The 19,244-nt window shown below is 38.7% G+C and overlaps 1 protein-coding gene across 1 annotated transcript in view; it reads left to right on the top strand.

Moving 5' to 3' along the window:
* LOC108972600 (interference hedgehog) overlaps window positions 1-19,244 on the top strand; it is a gene marked incomplete at its 3' end in the record, with an annotated part of 228,030 nt that overhangs the window by 112,969 nt on the left and 95,817 nt on the right. The window contains 1 exon segment of the mRNA XM_018939237.1: window positions 11,134-11,240. Within this exon segment, the coding sequence (XP_018794782.1) occupies window positions 11,134-11,240 (107 nt within the window).

Consider the following 19,244-nt stretch of genomic DNA (forward strand, 5'->3'; position numbering starts at 1 on the left):
CGGAAGAAATGTCAGAAGGAAGCTGCATCCAGGCTTTTTTTAAAAATTGAAAATGGGCCTGGCGTCGCCCACTTATGGACCAAAAACCATATCTCAGGAAGTACTCCACCGATTTCAATGAAATTCGGTATATAATATCTTGTTAACACCCTGATGACATGCACCGAAGATGGGTGAAATCGGTTCACAACTACGCCTAAAATCTCGATTATCACTTTATCATGCGAGAGTCTGAAATGTTCGGTGACACCCAAACATAGCCCTTCCTTACTTGTTATGTTATGAACTCAATAATCCTTAGGTTTACCGCGAAGTTTGTCATATCCAGAAGAGACCCTTTAAAATACATAATTATACCATATAAATGCTGAGCGCGGCGAGCTGAGTTGATTTCGCCAGGTCCATCTAAGCGTCCGTTTGTATATACCCAAACAGTCCTAAAATTTTAGAGATATCCTCTGAAATTTCGCGTATATTATTTTCTCCTCAAAAAGCTGCTCATTTGTTCGAATCGCCAATATCGGACCACTATAGCATATAGCTGCCATACAAACTGACCGATCAAAATTAAGTAATTGTACAGAAAACTTTTTGTTTGATAAGATATTATAACGAAATTTGGCACGTATTATCTGCCAAAGCAATGGTACAATATTTGAAGATATTGTTTAGATCGGACTACTAGATCAGGTGGCTGCCGTACAAACGCAACGATCACAACCAAGTTCTCATATAGGAACTCTTTTGTTTATGCTTCGATGCAACCGAATTTAACTATTTTTCCATTTTTATAATCTTTTAATTCATTATTTTGCACAAAGTTTTTACTATTTCTAGTTTAGTTACACGATTTTGCTAGTAAACTCCTTTTATCATTACAAGCACCCTCTCTTCTTAAACTTTCTCTTCTCATTGTTTCACTCATTTCACTCTTTTCATTAATTTTGTTCATTATTCAGCAGGAAACTTCGTGCGCATACTTTTATATGAAGCAGTAACATTTTCCTCCTCAAAAATGCAACTCTGCGCACTTTCAAATCTTATCTTCATTTCATAACTCTTCTTGTTGCAAGCACTGCAAGGTAACTCGAAAAACTTTCTGAAATTAAATTCAAATAATTTTTCAGATTTTTTTCGCTTTGCTGCTTTTTTCGTTGTGGCAAGCGTATACATTGTGGAAAATTGCACTAATTAATTGCAAGCAAAGTTGCATAAAAGTTTTCTTCATAATTTTTTGGTTATTATCTGTATGCAACTACCAACTTGCAACCGGCAACTGGCAACTGGTAGCTTGCAACTAAGCTAATACGTACTTTCGCTTTAATTAGATGGCACAAACAATGGCCGAGTGAAAAAGTGCAGACGCACGTGCCACCGAGCGAGCTGCCAGCAGTTATCTGCGAGAGTTAGCAGCGTGCGTGCTTCCTAAGTGCAGTTGAATGCAGTGCGAGCAGCGCTGATATGAGCATACGACTGCGAACATATGACGGCAATTCAAGGCAAAATGAAAGCGAAGAAGTTTTACTGCAAATTGGGCCAAACGCCCATTAGTAGACTACATTGACGCAGCTAAATGACAGAGCACGAGCTGAGCGTGTGTGAGGAGAGACAAAGCGATGGCCGACCAAACAAATATTAGAACCACAAAGCTACGTGGTGGCTAATCGGCACTAAAAAGGAGTTGCTGAATTGCAGAAAGTCAGCTGGCAGTTGAGCCAAAAAAATTCCTATGAACGTGTGCGACAAACAAAGAAAACCGAAAATAGCTTCTATAGAATTAGAATTGCATATAAGCATGTGTGTGTGTGCATAAATTGTATTTACTCTAGGAAAACTGACTACGTAAGGCCGGCATTTGTTGGACTACAAGTGGACCTGGCCAAGATTGCGCTGAAACCGAGCTTCTAATATGTGGTAATGCCTCTTCATAACAGTGAGCATGTATATAATTACATACACAAACACAGAGACAGACATGTATGTGTGCATTTCATTACCCACACGTTCCTCTCCGGTCCTCACGTACCGTCTACAATTGCACAAGCGCTGCCAAATATTTGCCACGTGCGCTTTCTAGCAAATCTTTAGTCTCCTTCTTTAGTGTTATTCTCGTTCGGGTCCTTTAAAAACACAACAACAACGCAGCAAAAAGTAAAAGTTCACAGCAATCGCAACGTCCACAACAAAGTTTCCAAGCAAAGTTCGGCTTCCTTTCTGCTGTCGTCCACCTTTTCTTTGCGCAAAAGTTCATTTTCCTTGCATTGACACGTGACATTGTGTTGCAGCAAGCGGCCAGCTACAATAACAGCCAGCCACAAGAAATATGCAACAAAGTTAAACGAGTTCGCACGCTAAGAGAAAGCGAAAGGTAGGAGGGGAGCCAATGTAATGGACAAAACTGGTTTTTGTTTAGGTTTCTTTGTGTGGTGTGTTGTTCTTCTTGCTTGTTGACTTTTTGGAAAATTTATTTTTGGAGCATTCATTTTGTTATTCAGACCTGTCGCTTTGTCGGATATTTCGACGTCTGCAAAAATTACTTGAGAGGTGAGTTTTAAAGTTAACTCGACTTTATGAAAGAAACGAATAAACTAAGGAAGTTTAAGGAAAGCAAATAGATATATGTGTATGTGCATTTTTATATACAGGGCTTGTCGGGAATGTAATAGGACTAATTTTCTTCCGCAGCGACTGTACTGGACAAACCGGCAACGCCAAGTTTTACGTGGAAGTCCTCAAGAGTCACATAAAGGGTCAATCGGGTCCGATAAGACATTGCAGCCGATTGGAAGTTGCACTACGGCACCGCCTCGGCTCACACCGCCTTTTCTGTTCCTGCTTCCGCAGCTGCTCTATAGCCTAGATGTGGAACTACCAGACTTTTTTTTTTGTCTTTGCCTGAAAAGTTCGCAGAAAGGGGATCCAATCAGCATGCACTTCGGCTCTCAAGGCTATTTCTATATATTTTTTCCCAAATCTGAACGATCCAAAATGCTACAAATATTACTGCTAGGGGATCTTATTCCATACTCTTCTGATAGGAGCTTAAATTAGGTTAAAATAGACAAAACGTAAACAAAAGACTAGACCGATGAGTTCCTTTGAAGAATTAACCTTTGAACTCGCACATAGTCATAAAAAGCTTGAACGTATATCCAGTCTCAGACATACCTTAAAAGCCATAATTAAGCCAACAATGTTCTGTGGAGTCGTTGTTTGTTGTAGGGCGGTAGGAAAAAACCACACTAGCTAAACAGCTGGAGCGTGTTCAAAGGGCGGTTTTCATCGACATCTATGGTGTATTACGGATAATTATAGTAATGGCGTAGATGTAGGGAAGCTGTACACATGACCAACGTGCAACGAGTCCCCGCATTTCACTAGCCACCATTTTGCACGCCTTGCCAACCCTACATAGCTGACACTCTTCTCCTTTAGTCCGGACCTGTCGAAATACAGCTTTTTGCATGGTCCAAAAGCATGTCGAATGAATGTTTTAGCTTGTTGGTCGGTATGGCCGCCAGTATGCCGGTGCAAGTTTTTTGAATGACCTCTACGTCTGCATAACGCTTTCCTTTCGTGGGCAAATACATTTTTCCGAAAAAGATGAAGTCGTACGGTGCCACATCAGGTGAATACGGGGAATGGTCAATGGTTAAATTTTTGGTCAAATAATCGGTCACAAGCGTTGATCGATGAGAGCAATTTTTAGTCGTCAGTCTATTTGTGCGAAATAAACCGTGCACACACCTTTCGTAAGCTCAAGTGTTCTGTCAAACTGCGATAAATCGATGTTCAATTCGATTTCCATAAAATTAAATAATAAATGATTTCGGCTGATTTTTGCTGAATTCATGCACAGTTTCGATGGAATTTCCGGTGATCACGGATTTTGATTGGCCCACATGTCGATCGTCATTTATGTTTTCAAGACCGCTGTGAAAACGTTGAAACCACTCGTACGCTCTGTTACGGGATAGGTAACCAACGCCATAAACTTGAAAAAAATTTAATCTTTGTTGGAAGCTCATTTTCACACCGCTAAGACAAACATACTGACACTTAAAAGGCAATAACCCAATACTTAACTTCACTTGCAATCCATGAAATGTTATGTCTCACTGGACAATCGATAAAGATAGCAGATTCTAACGCACCAGTCGACATATACATGGCGCCACCAGGGGGCACTATATTCAAAAAGTCCTGCTTACTTTGGAACTCATCTTGTATAATGCAGAGAGTTTATTGAACTAGCAGCTCTTAGTAAGGTACATATTGACGAAATTTTAGAAATTTTAACCGAGGACCGCCCAACCTACTGTCCAGTTTTACCTAGAATAAGTTGGAAATGTCATACTTTAGGTGAACCGGGCTAATTCGGTGGAATAAGTGTTAGTCTCATCAAAGTTGTGTTGGACTCAAACCACCTCGACGTTAAATAAGGGTCTCTTGCTCTTTAACTGAGATTTGAACTCCGTGTTATCAGTTGCCGAGATCAGCCACGAAAATTAAACTGATATGTCTAGAAACACATTTCCACTTTTCTAGTTCTAGGAACTCACTTTAACGCTTTGGAACACCGGTTCGTTGTGATATTTACATTTCCTAATTATAAATCATACAAATTTACAGAAAATTTTGAGTTTATCAAAAATTTGTTGAGACGGTTGATATAAGTTTCTTCTTTGTCGACTGCCGAGATATTTCATCCTCACTGTTGCAAAAGCTGGGCAGTGGAGTAGAAAATGCTTTTTCGTTTCGCTTTAATTTTTTTTATATTTTTCTGTCGCAAGCTTACTTAGAAAATCAATGATTACCAACAGAAAGTATAATTTCCCATTAAAAAAAAAAAATACTTTAATCTTCACCGTTTTTTCTATAATTTTTCTTTAAAATTTCATCTCTCTTGACCTTAATTAAATTCTGGGTCAATCCTTTACTCTTGCATCTTCAATTGTTCCTACACTACCATATACATGCAACTTCATTTCTCTCGCTTAGAATTGCTTCATCAAATTGCTAACAAATAAACTACTTTAATTTGCATAAATTTTCCGGTTCGTAAATCAAAGTCGTTCGATGGAAATGATCAAGAACTTTCACTAAGCAAATATCGTATTACCAAAGAAGCAAATCTATTCGTTTTCATTTCCACATAAGTGCCCATCCACGTTCAATCATTTGCATAAGTTTATTGTACTCCATTTGAGGAGGACATTTGCTCAATTGTTGCCACAACAAGCCACAAAACAACCACAACAATGACACTAAGACCGCATATAATTTTACACTTGAAACAACAATTCCAACCAGTTGGAGCGACGGACGGTTGCTGAGGCCACTTGGCTGCTCGACTCATCGAAGGCCTGGCTGCTTCACTTCATTCATACGCGGCGGCTGTGGACGCTCGAAGTTGCCAGCCTCAGAAACCACTTAACCATGTGGGCGGCTTTGGCATCTTAAGGAGGCGAGTGCTTGCTTAGCTTGCTGTCGTTATCCTGCCGAATTGTGGGCGTTCTGCTGGGCCGGCTTGTGGGCGAGGCAAATGTCTTGTTATTAAGCAGCTCATGTGTTGCAATAATGGATATTACGGTGTATGTAGTTTTGCTTGTGGATTGTGTACATTTGAGATTTGTGGCCAAACAGTGTTGTGTTGTTTGTTTACCATATATAACTGTCTGTATGTGGATGTGTGTGCATCCGCAAGCACAAACCCACTCAGTCAACAACTCAATATTATTGCAATTAATTATTTGCTACAGTCGCCACAACGTAAGCTGTATTTGGGTAGTGTGCGTGTATGGGTTTATAGGAGATAAGATTTGTTGTTGTGCCGAAAGATTTCGCAGGTCGTTTATGTCCAGTAGGAAATTTTCGAGGAAAATCCTAAATTTTAAGCCAAGTTTTGGGTCTTTCCGACAGAATTTTACTGCGCCGAATACTTTTCAAGAGATGTCATTACCAAAGATATAGCCGTCAAGCCGGGAACATGAAGGAAACCATAAAGGTTGCTCTAAAATTCCCTTATTCTTCGACAACAACTCTGAAAATTCAAAACACTGCCACGCAGAGTCTTATCCTGACAGCTTTTTCTCAGCGCACATACCGACGAAGGATAGGCAGATGGAGCGAAGCTGCTGGAAAAGCGGCACAGTGAGTTTTTTCGCGGATGAGTCGAAACTCAGTGGGTTAGCTTTGAGCTTCAACTATGTGCTTTAAGTTTTTGTGTCTAACTTCGTTTATCTGGCCCATCTGGGCACCTCGCCCTAACGGAATACCTGGCAATTGCAAAGCCGATGAGCTCTCAAGAGAAGGCAACGTGGTTTCGATTACACTTTTTATGAACGAGTTTGGTCTCTGTTTTCGGCTTGAGTTCTATCGTTGGAACTCTGGTCTTCGTATGAGCTGGTCAACAACTGGCACTTGCGCAATTGAAAGATCCGAATAGGGATCATAGAAGGTTCCTCTGAACTTCTTAGTCACAGTAAGGTTCATCTTTTCTTAATCGTATAAGCTCTAACTAGAGTTTGCCTAATTGGTCGCTGATGACAGTTGAATGGAGAAATATGAAATGGTAACTACCACGAATTTGATCCTGCTTATTTCAGGTTTTAAAAGACTGATGTGGAAGTATCTTGGCAGTCATATTTTGGGCGCATTTGTGACAAGCTCAAAACGCTTTGAGTGTCTTTCAGATTTTTTCTTTTATTCTTAGCAGAACATATTTGGGTATTAAATCGACCGGTGTTCTTAGCTGTTCAATTGTATACCATTTTTGCATCGACTTTTTAATCAAATTTAAGTTCCTTTTGAATCGACCTTTTAACATAACTAAGGATTTTTGAATCGACGTTTTAACCTAACTTTGGGCCCATCTTTGGATCGACCTTTAACCTAACCCATGATTCGTCTTTGGATTTACCTTCTGTCCTAACCTAGGATCCGTTCTGGATCAGACTTGTAACCAAACCTAGGCTCCATTTTTGGGTCTTCCTTTTAACCTAATCCGGGATCAGGTGTTGGATCGACCTTTTAACTTAACCTAGGATCCCTTTGTGGATCGTGTTTTTAACATAAACTCCATTTTTCAATTGACCTTGTAATCGAAGCTTGTGTTTCCTAAAGAGCATGTCGATAAGTATACATATCAATTAGTCATATATCTAATATAACTTATTAGTAATCCATGTAAGTATTGATATGAGCGCACTTTATTACTCCACTTCTTTCAGCACATTGTCTGTCTGTCCGAGACTGCTTAGGTGCGTTTCTTTGTGTGTAGTATGTATGTATGTACATCTGTTTGCTTGGCTGTGTGTTAGTTTGCACTGCGTTTCTGCTAATATTCAATATCAGCATTGAAAATGGTCTCAGATTTGTGTACATAATAACCATGATTTAAGCTATTGTGTAGCAGCACGTCAAGGACAGAAATAGTTAAGCGAACGAACAACCGACATAACAGCACCAACAACAACAATAAAGTGGAATACAAAACTAAAGCCAACAAGGAGCCGACAATAGTGGGGGCCACCAAGCGACCAGACCAGACGTGCCACTGGCTAACCAACCAGGCATACCAATCAGCTCTAAAATATTCAAAACACAACAAGCAGGAGGCAACTATTTAGCTTATCCGCACGGCGCATGGACCACGAGGGCACAGCGGCAGCCGGCGGCAAGGTGAGGTAACAAAAACAGGGACGGAAAAATCAAAAATAAAAATAATGCAAGTGAAGAGAAAAATAAAACAAGAACTTTACGTCATCATTGCTCGCAAACAAGCTGAAAATACAATGCCGACAACAGCAACAACTACAAAGCGGGCATCCTGCGACGACCGACGACAACAAAAATGAGGCAACAAAGCAACGAAGCCAAGTGAAATGGCTAAACACTTGATGAAGTGTTCATTTTGCATGCCGAAAGTTTTTGTTGGCGGCATCGTTGTTGTTGTTTCGGTACTCTTGTGGGCTCTTATTGGCATTGCTGTTATTGTTGTGTTAGCGTTACTGTTATATGGCTATTTTAGTTGTTGATTTAGTTGCCCGCTATATATATATACATATATATATATATTTAGATATAGTTGTTGTGCGCATTGTTGTTGCAAAGTTTAGTCGCTTCTTGTTGCTGCCTCCTGCTGCGTCCACGGCCGACTGCCGATAACTGGCAGCTAACAGCTGTTGACTTGGCATACCATTATTGCTATGATAATTGGTCTAACTTATTTTGGGGCGGAATTTCTCGTTGCCAGTTTGAGGTTTTCTGTTTTTGTTGTAGTTTGGCTTACCAAATTTCATAGTTCGTGGTTAGTGGGCTGTATGGAGTGGGTCAACCTGAATTTGTGGCGAGTTTGCCGAGGTTTACGCAGTTTTTAAATTTAGAGTATTAATTTCTGGGTTTTTTTTTTGCTTTCGTCAAACTTTGTTGAGTTGCGACGCCAGTTAACTGCTCTTGACAAATTTGAAGTGATTAAAATGTAATTTTTGATTCGTGAAATCTAAAAAAATTTTGCTTTTTAGCGCGACCATGACCTATTTTCCCGCTTACTGCTGTTAGCAATATTTTCATAATTTGAAAGCTTAAAGTATCAGCTTGGTGTTAACTGGGGTAGGCGGGAAGCTACATATAATACCTTTCACAGTCGCATTTCTTATAGCAAAAATATGTAGAACTGAATCTGCCAAGGGTTTGCTTTGATCAGTTTGGGCCGAAAATGCAAAACTTCGTCAGTCATCGTTTGCAAGATTACGAATGGTGGTTAGGCACTGGGTGCTTCCATTGGATGCGTGGGTGTTCTTGCTTCCCTTGTCCAGCCATGGATCTCGAATCGAAGGAGTTTATGCTCTTCCCTGCAAACGACATAACCAGCATATTTGTTGAGTTTTTATGCGCATTATGAACAATTTGTTCGCTTCATATATTCATGTTACCGTAGAGTTTATACAATTCGTGGTTCCATATTCTTCAATATTCATCGGTTACGCAGGCGACTCCAAAGATCTTAGAAATAACAGTTCTTTCCAATGCTCAAAGTGCTTTCTAATCTCTGGTCGTCATCGCCCCAGCACGTGCGGCGTATAACAGGTCGGAAATAATGAGAAACTTGTCGAGCCAATTTTTGTTCATTGAAAGTTGTATCTGCTTTCAGTTTCCTACCGATACCAAAGTAGGACCTATTTACAGGAGTTATTTTGCGCTTGATCTCCAGGCCTACATTATTGGTTGAATTTGTGCTGGTACCAAGGTATAAAATCTTTAGTCTTTAGTCAAGAAGCGTGAAATCTTTTTGTGTAGCCTCCAGATACTTTGTCTTGTCATCGTTCACCACAAGATCAAACTCCTTCTTTTCATTTTCTTTGCTGAAAAATACTGCTTTGAAGACTCTGTTGTAAAGACCTACTTGCACAAGTATAATGTCTACATCACTTCCGTATCCAAGGAGCATTGTGCTTTTGCAGTAGACTGTGCCACTGCTGTTCAAATTAGCGGCACGTTCCGCCATCGGTTTGCATCCAAGGAAAAACATTGAGCTAAACCTTTCCAGCTGGTGCGCAGGATAGCTGTATACCATAATTATTCGATTTGAACAATTTGTTCGGAAATTTTAACGTTGCTCGATCAGATTGTAAGTGCAGACAGGTTGTAATGGCAGTCCGATATTAGCTATTTCGAGAAATGAGCAGCTTCTGGAAAAGAACATAATGGGTGCAAAATATCAGATTGGTAACCCAAGAAATGAGGGACTACTTCACGACATGCAGACGGACAGACATGACCGAATCGACTCTGCTCGTCACCCTGATCATTTTTAAAGAACTTGATAGTCTCTTGAAGGTGTAAAGCAGCAGTAAAAGTGTGACAAAAAAGTCCTTATATAGAAATTTACTACCAGTCTCACCATAAGAGAATGGAGTAGGCAGCAGCATGGGACTCACTATAAAAACTCACAACATCTACACAGACGGTTTCAAAATGAACAATGGAATGGGCGCCGGAGTCTAGTGCTCGAAGCATCATGTATGACCAAACTTAAAGCTTCCGAAATACTGAAATCACCAATATATACTATTGTGGGAAAAACAGTAAGACTTTTTAATTTAAATTACCGTGAAGTAAATGCGTAAGTCCACAAAAACTACGTGAAGAAGTTTTCGAAGAAAAACGCGTATGCTGTTTACTTACACGGTCTGAAAAAAACTCCAAAAGGGTTGTTGGCAAATTGACGATACAAGCAGAAGGTGCAGGAAGGTCTTATGATTCTGTCCAACCTTATCTAAAACAAATCATAGATAGCTAGGAGCTACAGAGTTCTCGGTATAAGATTACGTATGGCAGAACGGTTGACCTGTTTGACCTAACTTAACTTTTTTCGGTAGTACTTCTTCCCCCTTTTCATCTTATACTCGCCTTCATTGCTTTTATCTCAGTCGCAAACGTTTGAATGAAGTTTCTCTGTTCAGTGTGATACCTCAAATTGATGAAGATAAAAAATAGTTGACCTTTTCTCTTATCCCATTTTATCCTCAACACACTTACTCCTAAATAAGGACTACAAATTATCATTACTCTCCCTCTCTGGTTCTACTGAAATAACACTAAAATATTGCACACCCTAAAGCGAGCTATTGCGATAGCAATACATCGTCTCTCATTTAACTATAAAAGATTAACTTAAGCCAACCTTCGCCTGCAATTAATCTTAGAACACACGAATAAACCAAATTTGTTTCAGCCCCCGAAGCTAAGCCAGCAAAGGCTGTTTAATGCAATGAAAATATGATATGAATATTCTTGCTGCAAAAACGCTTATACATCAATGAGATAATTGTTAAGTGAAGGTAATTAACGAAATAATGACTGGCGCAGTCGCCCTACAGCTGTTCGTACGCCACAATTCGTTAAATGGTGAGTTATTGTGGCAAGACTGCAGCAGCATGTCTTCTGAAGCCTCGGAGGCAAATGTGGTATTCACATAAAATAAAATATATACTATATAAAGGCATACATACATACAAAAAATACTGTAGTACCAAGTGTTGTAATTTATTACCAAATCCTCTGACATTTATTAATGCTCTGCGTTTTATCTGTTTAATTTTTTGCTCTCTCCTTTGCTCTTACTTGCAGTTGACTCTGAAGATCCTGAATTTACGGACGTCATTGATAATATAACAGTGCCAGCGGGCCGAAATGTCAAATTGGCGTGCTCTGTTAAGAATTTGGGCTCATACAAGGTAAGTCATTAATAAAGTTAGGAAAAGATTAGCAAGGCTAGGTAAGAAATGAGCAAGTACATAAGGTATTTTAGTTTGTCAAATTAATGGAAGAACTTACCTGTGCTATTAAAATGGTTATTAGTATCTAGGGTTATAATTTTTTGCTTCTATAATAATTTTCTGCACTTGTCTTGATTAAGTTTAGGCTGTGTAAGGCTTTAGTACTCATTAAGAGACTTTCTTTGCAAACGAGATTTAATATTTACATTTTACAGAGAGATATTTCAGTTAATGTTTTATATACTTAGTACCTTACTCAAGTCTGAGCAAAAGCTTTTAACAAAATTAACTAACTAACTATTAACCAAAGTAAGTCAAGCTACATTCTGCTTTTGTTTGATACCTTTAGCTTACTCATTACCAATTTTCCATAAGTTTATGTATTTTTTTCTATAAAGAGATCTTCAAATATATGATTTATGGAATTACACAAAAATTATAATTAAATTAGTACTGTGCTGCTTTAAAAAAACACAAACCAAAGCGAATGATGTGAAAGCAAAAAAATAAAGGTCCATGTTAAATTGAATTTTAAGTACAGTAAAAGTTTTGAAAAAGAATTACTAAACGTTTTTTGAGCTTTGGCGATCGACGGAAACCTGAGCAAAGAAACAAAATTCCACTCAAAGATATTGCCCGTAAAAATATCCCAAAAAAGAAACATTAATAGAAAAAATAACGGGATTAGAAAAAAGGTGAATTTTTCTCATAATTTTTTTTTTTTTTTTTGGTCTGCCAAAAGTCCACTTTTAATAGTTTTCACAGGCTTGAAGCCAACCAATCTCTCCCAGTTTTTGCCGAGTAAACAAAGATGTATGTGGTCTACCGTTGTCCTGATGGAAGATGAAGTACTTTCTGTTGATAATTTCTGTCCGCTTTCTTCCGATTGCTTGCTCAAATCTCATCAGTTGTGACAGTGAAATATAGAATCAATCGTTCGGCTAGGCTGGAACAGCTCATAGTGAATGATTGCTTTCCTTTTAGGTAGATTATTGTATGGTTATTTTGATAGAAATATATACAAAACATGAAGAATAAAATCTGGTAGTGATCGGATCGTTTGTCTCCGGCATATCCCTCAAATAGATTTAGAAAAATATAGATTTAAGAGAAACACATAAATAAAATCAAAACAAAAAACAAACAATTAATTAAATAAACTGATGAAGTGATGCAATTGAGGTCTGATGACAAAGCTAGGTCTTTAGAATGGCCATTTTGAAACCTTTGTGATTAAAATCCTGTCACTACATTTTGAAATCTCTGAACCACCCAGTGCTTGTGATTAAGTTCGTTTTTTTTTTTTTTTTTTTTTTTTTTTTTTTTTTTTTTTTTTTTTTTTTTTTTTTTTTTTTTTTTTTTTTTTTTTTTTTTTTATAACCTCCGAGACATTGTCAAGAGTCAAGTTGTTTTATCGTCTATTCTTCTTTTACCTTTTGGCAGCTTCAGACACTGATTTATTGACGCCCCTATTAGAGTTCTTATACTCGTATTGTTCCTCTCGAATTTTTGTAGTCTGCATGTGCAGGCCCTCTTCCATACATGTAACGTTTGTTTGTTTGTTGCGTAAGTCAGTGACTGACCATAACGAGGCTCAGCGATCTTAATAATATTTTTGTCGATTAGAAATCAACAATCAGCCAGAGGCATACAAATACGCTCTTTTCTGTAGTCTAATAGTAGGGTGGTGCCTGCTCTGGCTAGTTCATGTGCTTTGCCGTTACCAGATATATCAGTACGTCTTGGAACTCATTGCAGGTTTATTGTGAACTTTGATGTTAGGTCGTCCAAAGATCATGGTATCTTTTCACATTCTTTGAAGAAACCCTAAGCGGGTTTAATGATTTCAAAGCCGCTTGCCTGTATGTATAAATGTTTAGATATATTTAATTTTGTGCTTCTAGAATAAAAGGTGTTTCTTTAATTGCTGTTATCTCACCTTGGAAGACAATGTAGATGCCTGGTAGACGGTAAGCGATTTTGGTGTCGAATTATGCTGAAAAGATACCACAACCCACTCGATTATCAAGTTTGCACCCACTCGTGTAGATGCTTGTCACTGCGTCCAGTACGGATAAGATTGCGGATTTGGAAATTTGGTGCCATTGTTTAGAAATAGAAACTTTTCATAGGTATAAACCATCGATATATAAAAAGTTGACATTTTTTAGTTCAGACTAAATGTACCGCTTTCATTTCATAGGTCATTGATGTGAATATTTAGTGAACAGGTTAGTGAATGTAATATATTTTTGGACTTAAAGACACTAATCTATTCTTCCAAAATATTTAATTTTAACCTATCTTACATTGTCTTCTTCTTAAAACTTTTAGCGCCCTTCCAATATATAGGCTCACCTCACTACATTATATTTTGAAGCGTTAAGGGCAGCTCCGAAGTAAAGATATTTTTTCTTGAGTGCTGAAAGTGATCCAGGCCGAAGAGAAGAGTGAAAGTAGTTGCGCTGAGTTGAAGAAATAATGCAGACAAAATCACTCTGATCACTCGCTCTACGCATCAACGATTTATCTTTTGTTCCTTTAATTTCTTCTGGCATTTCAACAATGCCTTGTTCCTTTTATTCTGCTTAACGCAAATTAATTCAATCATGCTAATCTATTCCGCATATTTTAGCCAATAAAATATAGATAATATTGCTATTGTAGTTAACTGAGTCGTTGTTGTTGTAGCGCCGGGGTTGTTTGAAGGCAACCGGCAATTAAATATGCATACTAATACAAGCAAGAAGGACGGACACACACAAACTGGCTGGCTATTAGACACAAATGGAATACACATGATAACATGCATTCCAATTTCATTAACAATCATAATTACACACACACACACACTGCAAACATGTAATACATAACGGTATAAGTATCTACATTTCCGGCGGCGTGTAGTCTTCCTGACTAACTCCGACCGCGTTTGTGCTGTCTTTGATGACAGCCGTTTGTCGGTGCTTGCCTGCTGGCCTTAATGTGCGCTCGCATGTGTGTGCGCCCAGCTGATGCGCCAGAAGGTATGCTACGTAATGTAGCAAAAGCCCACACATACACACACACACACGTTTGTGCATATATTCATGAGTCTAAGCACTGCATGAGCATCATTAGCAACACCGCCGGTGCTGCTGCGGTCATATTTTGTTGTCATTCTTGCCGCTGCTGTTGTTGTTGTGGCTGTTGGTTGTCTGTTTGTAATTGTGGTTGTCTTCACCTTGTTTTCTGCCAACTAATGAAATTAATTAGCCTCCTGTAATAATGAACCACACTGTGGCAGCCGCAGCAGTTCAGCAGGCAAAGGCAAGTGCAAACGACAAAAAAGACACAACAACAACAGCAATAAGAGTAATGAAGCGCACAACAAGTTATAATATAAGCACCTCGACAAGCAGGCAGTCAGGAAGCGCCGTGTGGAAGCGTCAGTGGCAGGAAGAAGGCGCCGCATGCGGAAAGCGCAGCCAACAAATTACGTCAAAAGAGCAATGAGCGCTAATAAGCAGGAAGGACACGACAAAAGCAGAGCGAAAGCACACAAACAAATAAAAATAAAAAGAAGAAAATGAAAATGAAAACCAATGGTGCTGGGTGCGCCGTGTTGGCTTTTGGGGATGCGTTGGAAATTTGCTTTAATTGCTGATGGGCCACCAGTTGCCTCCAAACGAGCAAACACAATTTAATGCCACAAATACATATTTACACATATTTACTAGCTGCATGTGTGTGTGTTTGTGTGGGTAATTTGCATTTGTTAAGTATACACTTAAGTGGAGTCAAATTATGTTCACTTTAGCAGTTTGTTGATTAATGCATACAACTATATGGCAACACCCTATCGTATGCATGTGTGTCCAATCTAAGGCGTCAACTGCTTGTTGCTTCGTCGGCAATTAACTGTAGTCCATGTCAGACGACAGGGAAATGGGAGAAACTAAAGCGAAATCTCTCCTATTTCTTCTGTGTTCTAATTACTTAGAATTTGCGGCAAATTATCGCCATGAGGTGTCACCGTCTTGCGCAACGATGTGGGGGAACATAAATACAGACATAGATAAACATGTTCATAGAATTGCTTAATTGCGTGCGTTAAGTTAAAGTTTATTCCGGATTGATGATTCTTTGCTCAGTTTTAAATTTAGCACTCAGCTAGATACTCACATGTTTACATAAAAGTCCAATAGTTTCATCTAAAATAAGATCAGGTGAATATAGGTGGGACCGCGAAAGCTGCCCACCGACTAAGGGAATAAGGCTATTTAGCTAACTTTGATATTTAACGGTCTGAAATCCTTACACACTATGAATACATGCCAAGGATGGAGCCATGTGGAGAATTCACGCAAGTGAGGAAAGTTTTCTGAGCGCCAATCACTTGGGAGTGGCGTCAAACAATACTTTTACATATTGCACAAGCAGCTTACGACTTTAGGCCTTAAATCAAGTACCCTCTGGGCAGCCAAAAATCATCCGTCAAGCTAAATTGCGAAGATGGAACATCCTCTCCCCAGGGTTTGTGCTGAGTTTAGGACCTGCCACGTAAAAAACCCTACCAATGAAAAGGGGAACAACAGCCTCGGATTACATTCCAAAATACTTGGATTACCAGGTCGAAGAGACTAGCCGGAGAGAGTGGGTGGAAGCGTACACAGTCGGAAACTTGCCATCGACTCCAGTTTAAAGCTCCCTTCTGCGCCGTCTTCCAAGCGACAATGGCTGACATAAACTTAGCAATAGAACTACTAGTCTAGAGCGTAGACTTCTTGAGTTGTGACTATCCATTCCGTTAGTAGCTAAGCGATGTTTGCCGTGAGTTTGTTGACTACGATCTTATTATTATTGAAAGGATATCTCTTCCTTCTTCCAGCATCGAGTAGTTTTATGATTAAATTATTGGTAATCATGCTATTTTTGAGTATTTTACTGGGTGCCAGCTTTTTGGAAGAAGTTGAGACAGAATCATATCAACACTACTTGCTCGAAAGTCCCTCTTTTGCCTTCAGACATCGTGATGAAATAACGAAAAAAGAATAAAGCACTTATGCAGATAGGTTTGGAGCATTTTGTCGACCACTGATATCCTACTAGAGTATCGTTTGTCTTCATGAGCGTTAAATAAACCTGTCTCCTCCGCCTTGCTGAGGGATTAACCATCTAACCTAACGAAATGTAGAGTTTTGTGTTTTTGTAAATGGTCTGTAAGTTGTATGCATAAGTACTTCCCCACCAAGGTCCCATAGTTAACGATGTATGCGGGCGGTCCTTGTCCTGGTAGAAAAAAATTCTCTCTCATTGGCCGAAAGTAGCTTAAAACATTTATCGAAAAAGTAATAAACTTAGGTTTACGAAGCATTACAGCCTTTTTCTTTAAAACATTATTTTAACACTTTAATTCTTAATCGAATTCAAATCCAGTTGAAACTGGAGTGTGACTCGGCGGGTTGATGTCCATTCTGTAAATTTGGCTGTGCTTAACTCTGGGGGTTGTTGTCTGGATTGTAAATTTGGTTGTGAACATTGATAAAAGAACAATTAACTGATGTATTTTAATCAATAAAAAAATACAGAATGAATAACATACGAAAGTATAACAGCTGATCGTTAGTCGAGTCTATCGTTAATTTAGTAGCCGGTTACACGACAGGTAGGTAGATTCACTATATTCGAGTGAGCCCATTTTTCTGATTTGAACGTCTTTGCTTTTTTCATCCTATAATCGTGTAATAATTCCAAATTTTAATCAATGACGAACAGTTGTCAGCTCCACTCTAATCTGCTAACCGGTTCTGTGAGATCGCAGTTGCAGAACCTCTATAGGTTAAGCTGGTAATTGATAAATTGATTACTTTCATAAAATGTATTGTTCATTCACATCCTCAATGTGAAAACGTTGGCCTGAGAACATTTTTCAATCAACAGAATAAGTATTGAGCAATCGATGATTTCTAGACTTTAGGGAGTTCACATACGCGTCTTCACACGATGAAGGAAAAAACTGAGGTATTCCATCTTCCATCCACTCTGGAACATTTCTCAGAATATTTATTGGATTCTTGTAATGTGTTTAAATTACATTATCTGGATACAGCTTTTAAAGTTGAAAAGATATGATCAACAATCTCACACTGAAAACGAAAATTAGGGCTTCAGTTTACCAGTGAGATACTTAGCCTAGATACAAATGAGACAGATCACTAAACCACAGAAAAACTCAACATCAAAATCCGAGACATAACCTTAACCATTACTCAACTTAACAGCCTAACATTTAACCTCAGTTTTTGAACCCTTGACCAAATCACTCACTTTGCTCTGAAATAACAGTTACAGTTGTTAACTAATTTCAGCTTCTCTTATTTCAATTAAATCCACTCCAAGCTTACACAAAGTTTGCGACCTCTCATCTCATACTTCAATAATTGCACCCATAATGATTATCGTTGAAGTGCGGCAACCCACACCATGTGTCAGCTGTGAGCCATGAAACCATGAAAGCCAACTATAATTGAACCGAGTATAATAAAGTGACACTTAAAGTTGACTCACTCGAATCGAGTTTAACACTTTGACTTCACAATTTTTCTCCTCTACTTGCATGAAAACAAAAACAAAAACAAACAGTATAATGTTGATGTTGTCACGGTGGTGACTGTTTTACAACAAATAAACCAACAACGATGAACGGCACGATAGTTACCATTGAAATCGTTGCGGCAGTTGGAGTCACTAACGTGCATCAAGTCACCGAGGGACACGCCATTTACCGCAAAATGTCCGTTTAATTCACACGCACAGCTGTCAGCCCACCCGACTGCATACGTAGCCGCAGGCAAACACAAATAATTATACATATATACATATACATACATGAGGAGGTGTCCTCATAGCGTTTGTCTATTTGTWTATTAAAGAGAAGCAAGACAACTTCCGCTTGGCGTCTAAACTACTTTTCTGAGCTTATGTGTTTGTTATATGTGATGTTTRTGTKTGTGTGYGCAGTATTACATGTAATTATGGGCGTAATTGGTTGGGTGGAAATTATAGGATATCCACTTGCGAGTGTTGTCGGGAGCGCTTCGTTTACATATAATTTGATGGCAGCTTCACTTATGCCACGCTTCGCTCGAAAGCCGCTTAGGAGCTAGTGGTGGGTTAGTAGCTTGGTTGGTGGGTGTGCTCGTTAGCCGGTGGAGGCATATTTATTTACTTGTTGTTTTCTAAGATCAAACGAATTGAACCCCTACCTGGCGCTTACAACAAAGTGTATTTTGAGTATTATCGCTGCTTYGTGGTGATTATTATTTGACAACGAAGGAGACTGCCTGTGGCGTCATTGAGYTAATTGAAATTCGGTAGAAATGTTATGTGTAGGTCAAGAATTTGCTCACAGTTTGAAAGACCGTTATTTATTAATTCTTATTAGATCACTTGAAGATTAGCAAGTCTTAGAGAAAGTAATTTTCGTTAACCCGTTTAGTTAAGGAAGAACTGATATTTTTTCCATTGAAAAGTAAAGTTCTGCAAATAGAGTCCGATTGATTTGGAAAAGATAAAGATGAGGATAGCGATAGGGATAAGAATAAGGAACAGGCTAAGGATAAGGATAAGGATAAGGATAAGGATAAGCATAAGGATAAGGATAAGGATATGGATAAGGATAAGGATACGGATAACAATACGGATAATGCTAAGAATAAGGATAAGGATAAGGCTGATGATAAGGATACGGATATGGATAAGGATAAGCATATGGATATGGCTAAGGATAAGAATAAGATAAGGATACGAATAAGGATAAGGATAAGGATAAGGATAAGGATAAGGATAAGGATAAGGATAAGGATAAGGACAAAGACAAAGACACAGACAAAGACAAAGACAAAGACAAAGACAAAGACAAAGACAAAGACAAAGACAAAGACAAAGACAAAGACAAAGACAAAGACAAAGACAAAGACA

This window comes from Bactrocera latifrons, unplaced genomic scaffold (genome assembly GCF_001853355.1).
Source record: "Bactrocera latifrons isolate USDA-ARS-PBARC rearing strain unplaced genomic scaffold, ASM185335v1 scaffold_41, whole genome shotgun sequence".
Lineage (NCBI taxonomy): Eukaryota > Metazoa > Arthropoda > Insecta > Diptera > Tephritidae > Bactrocera > Bactrocera latifrons.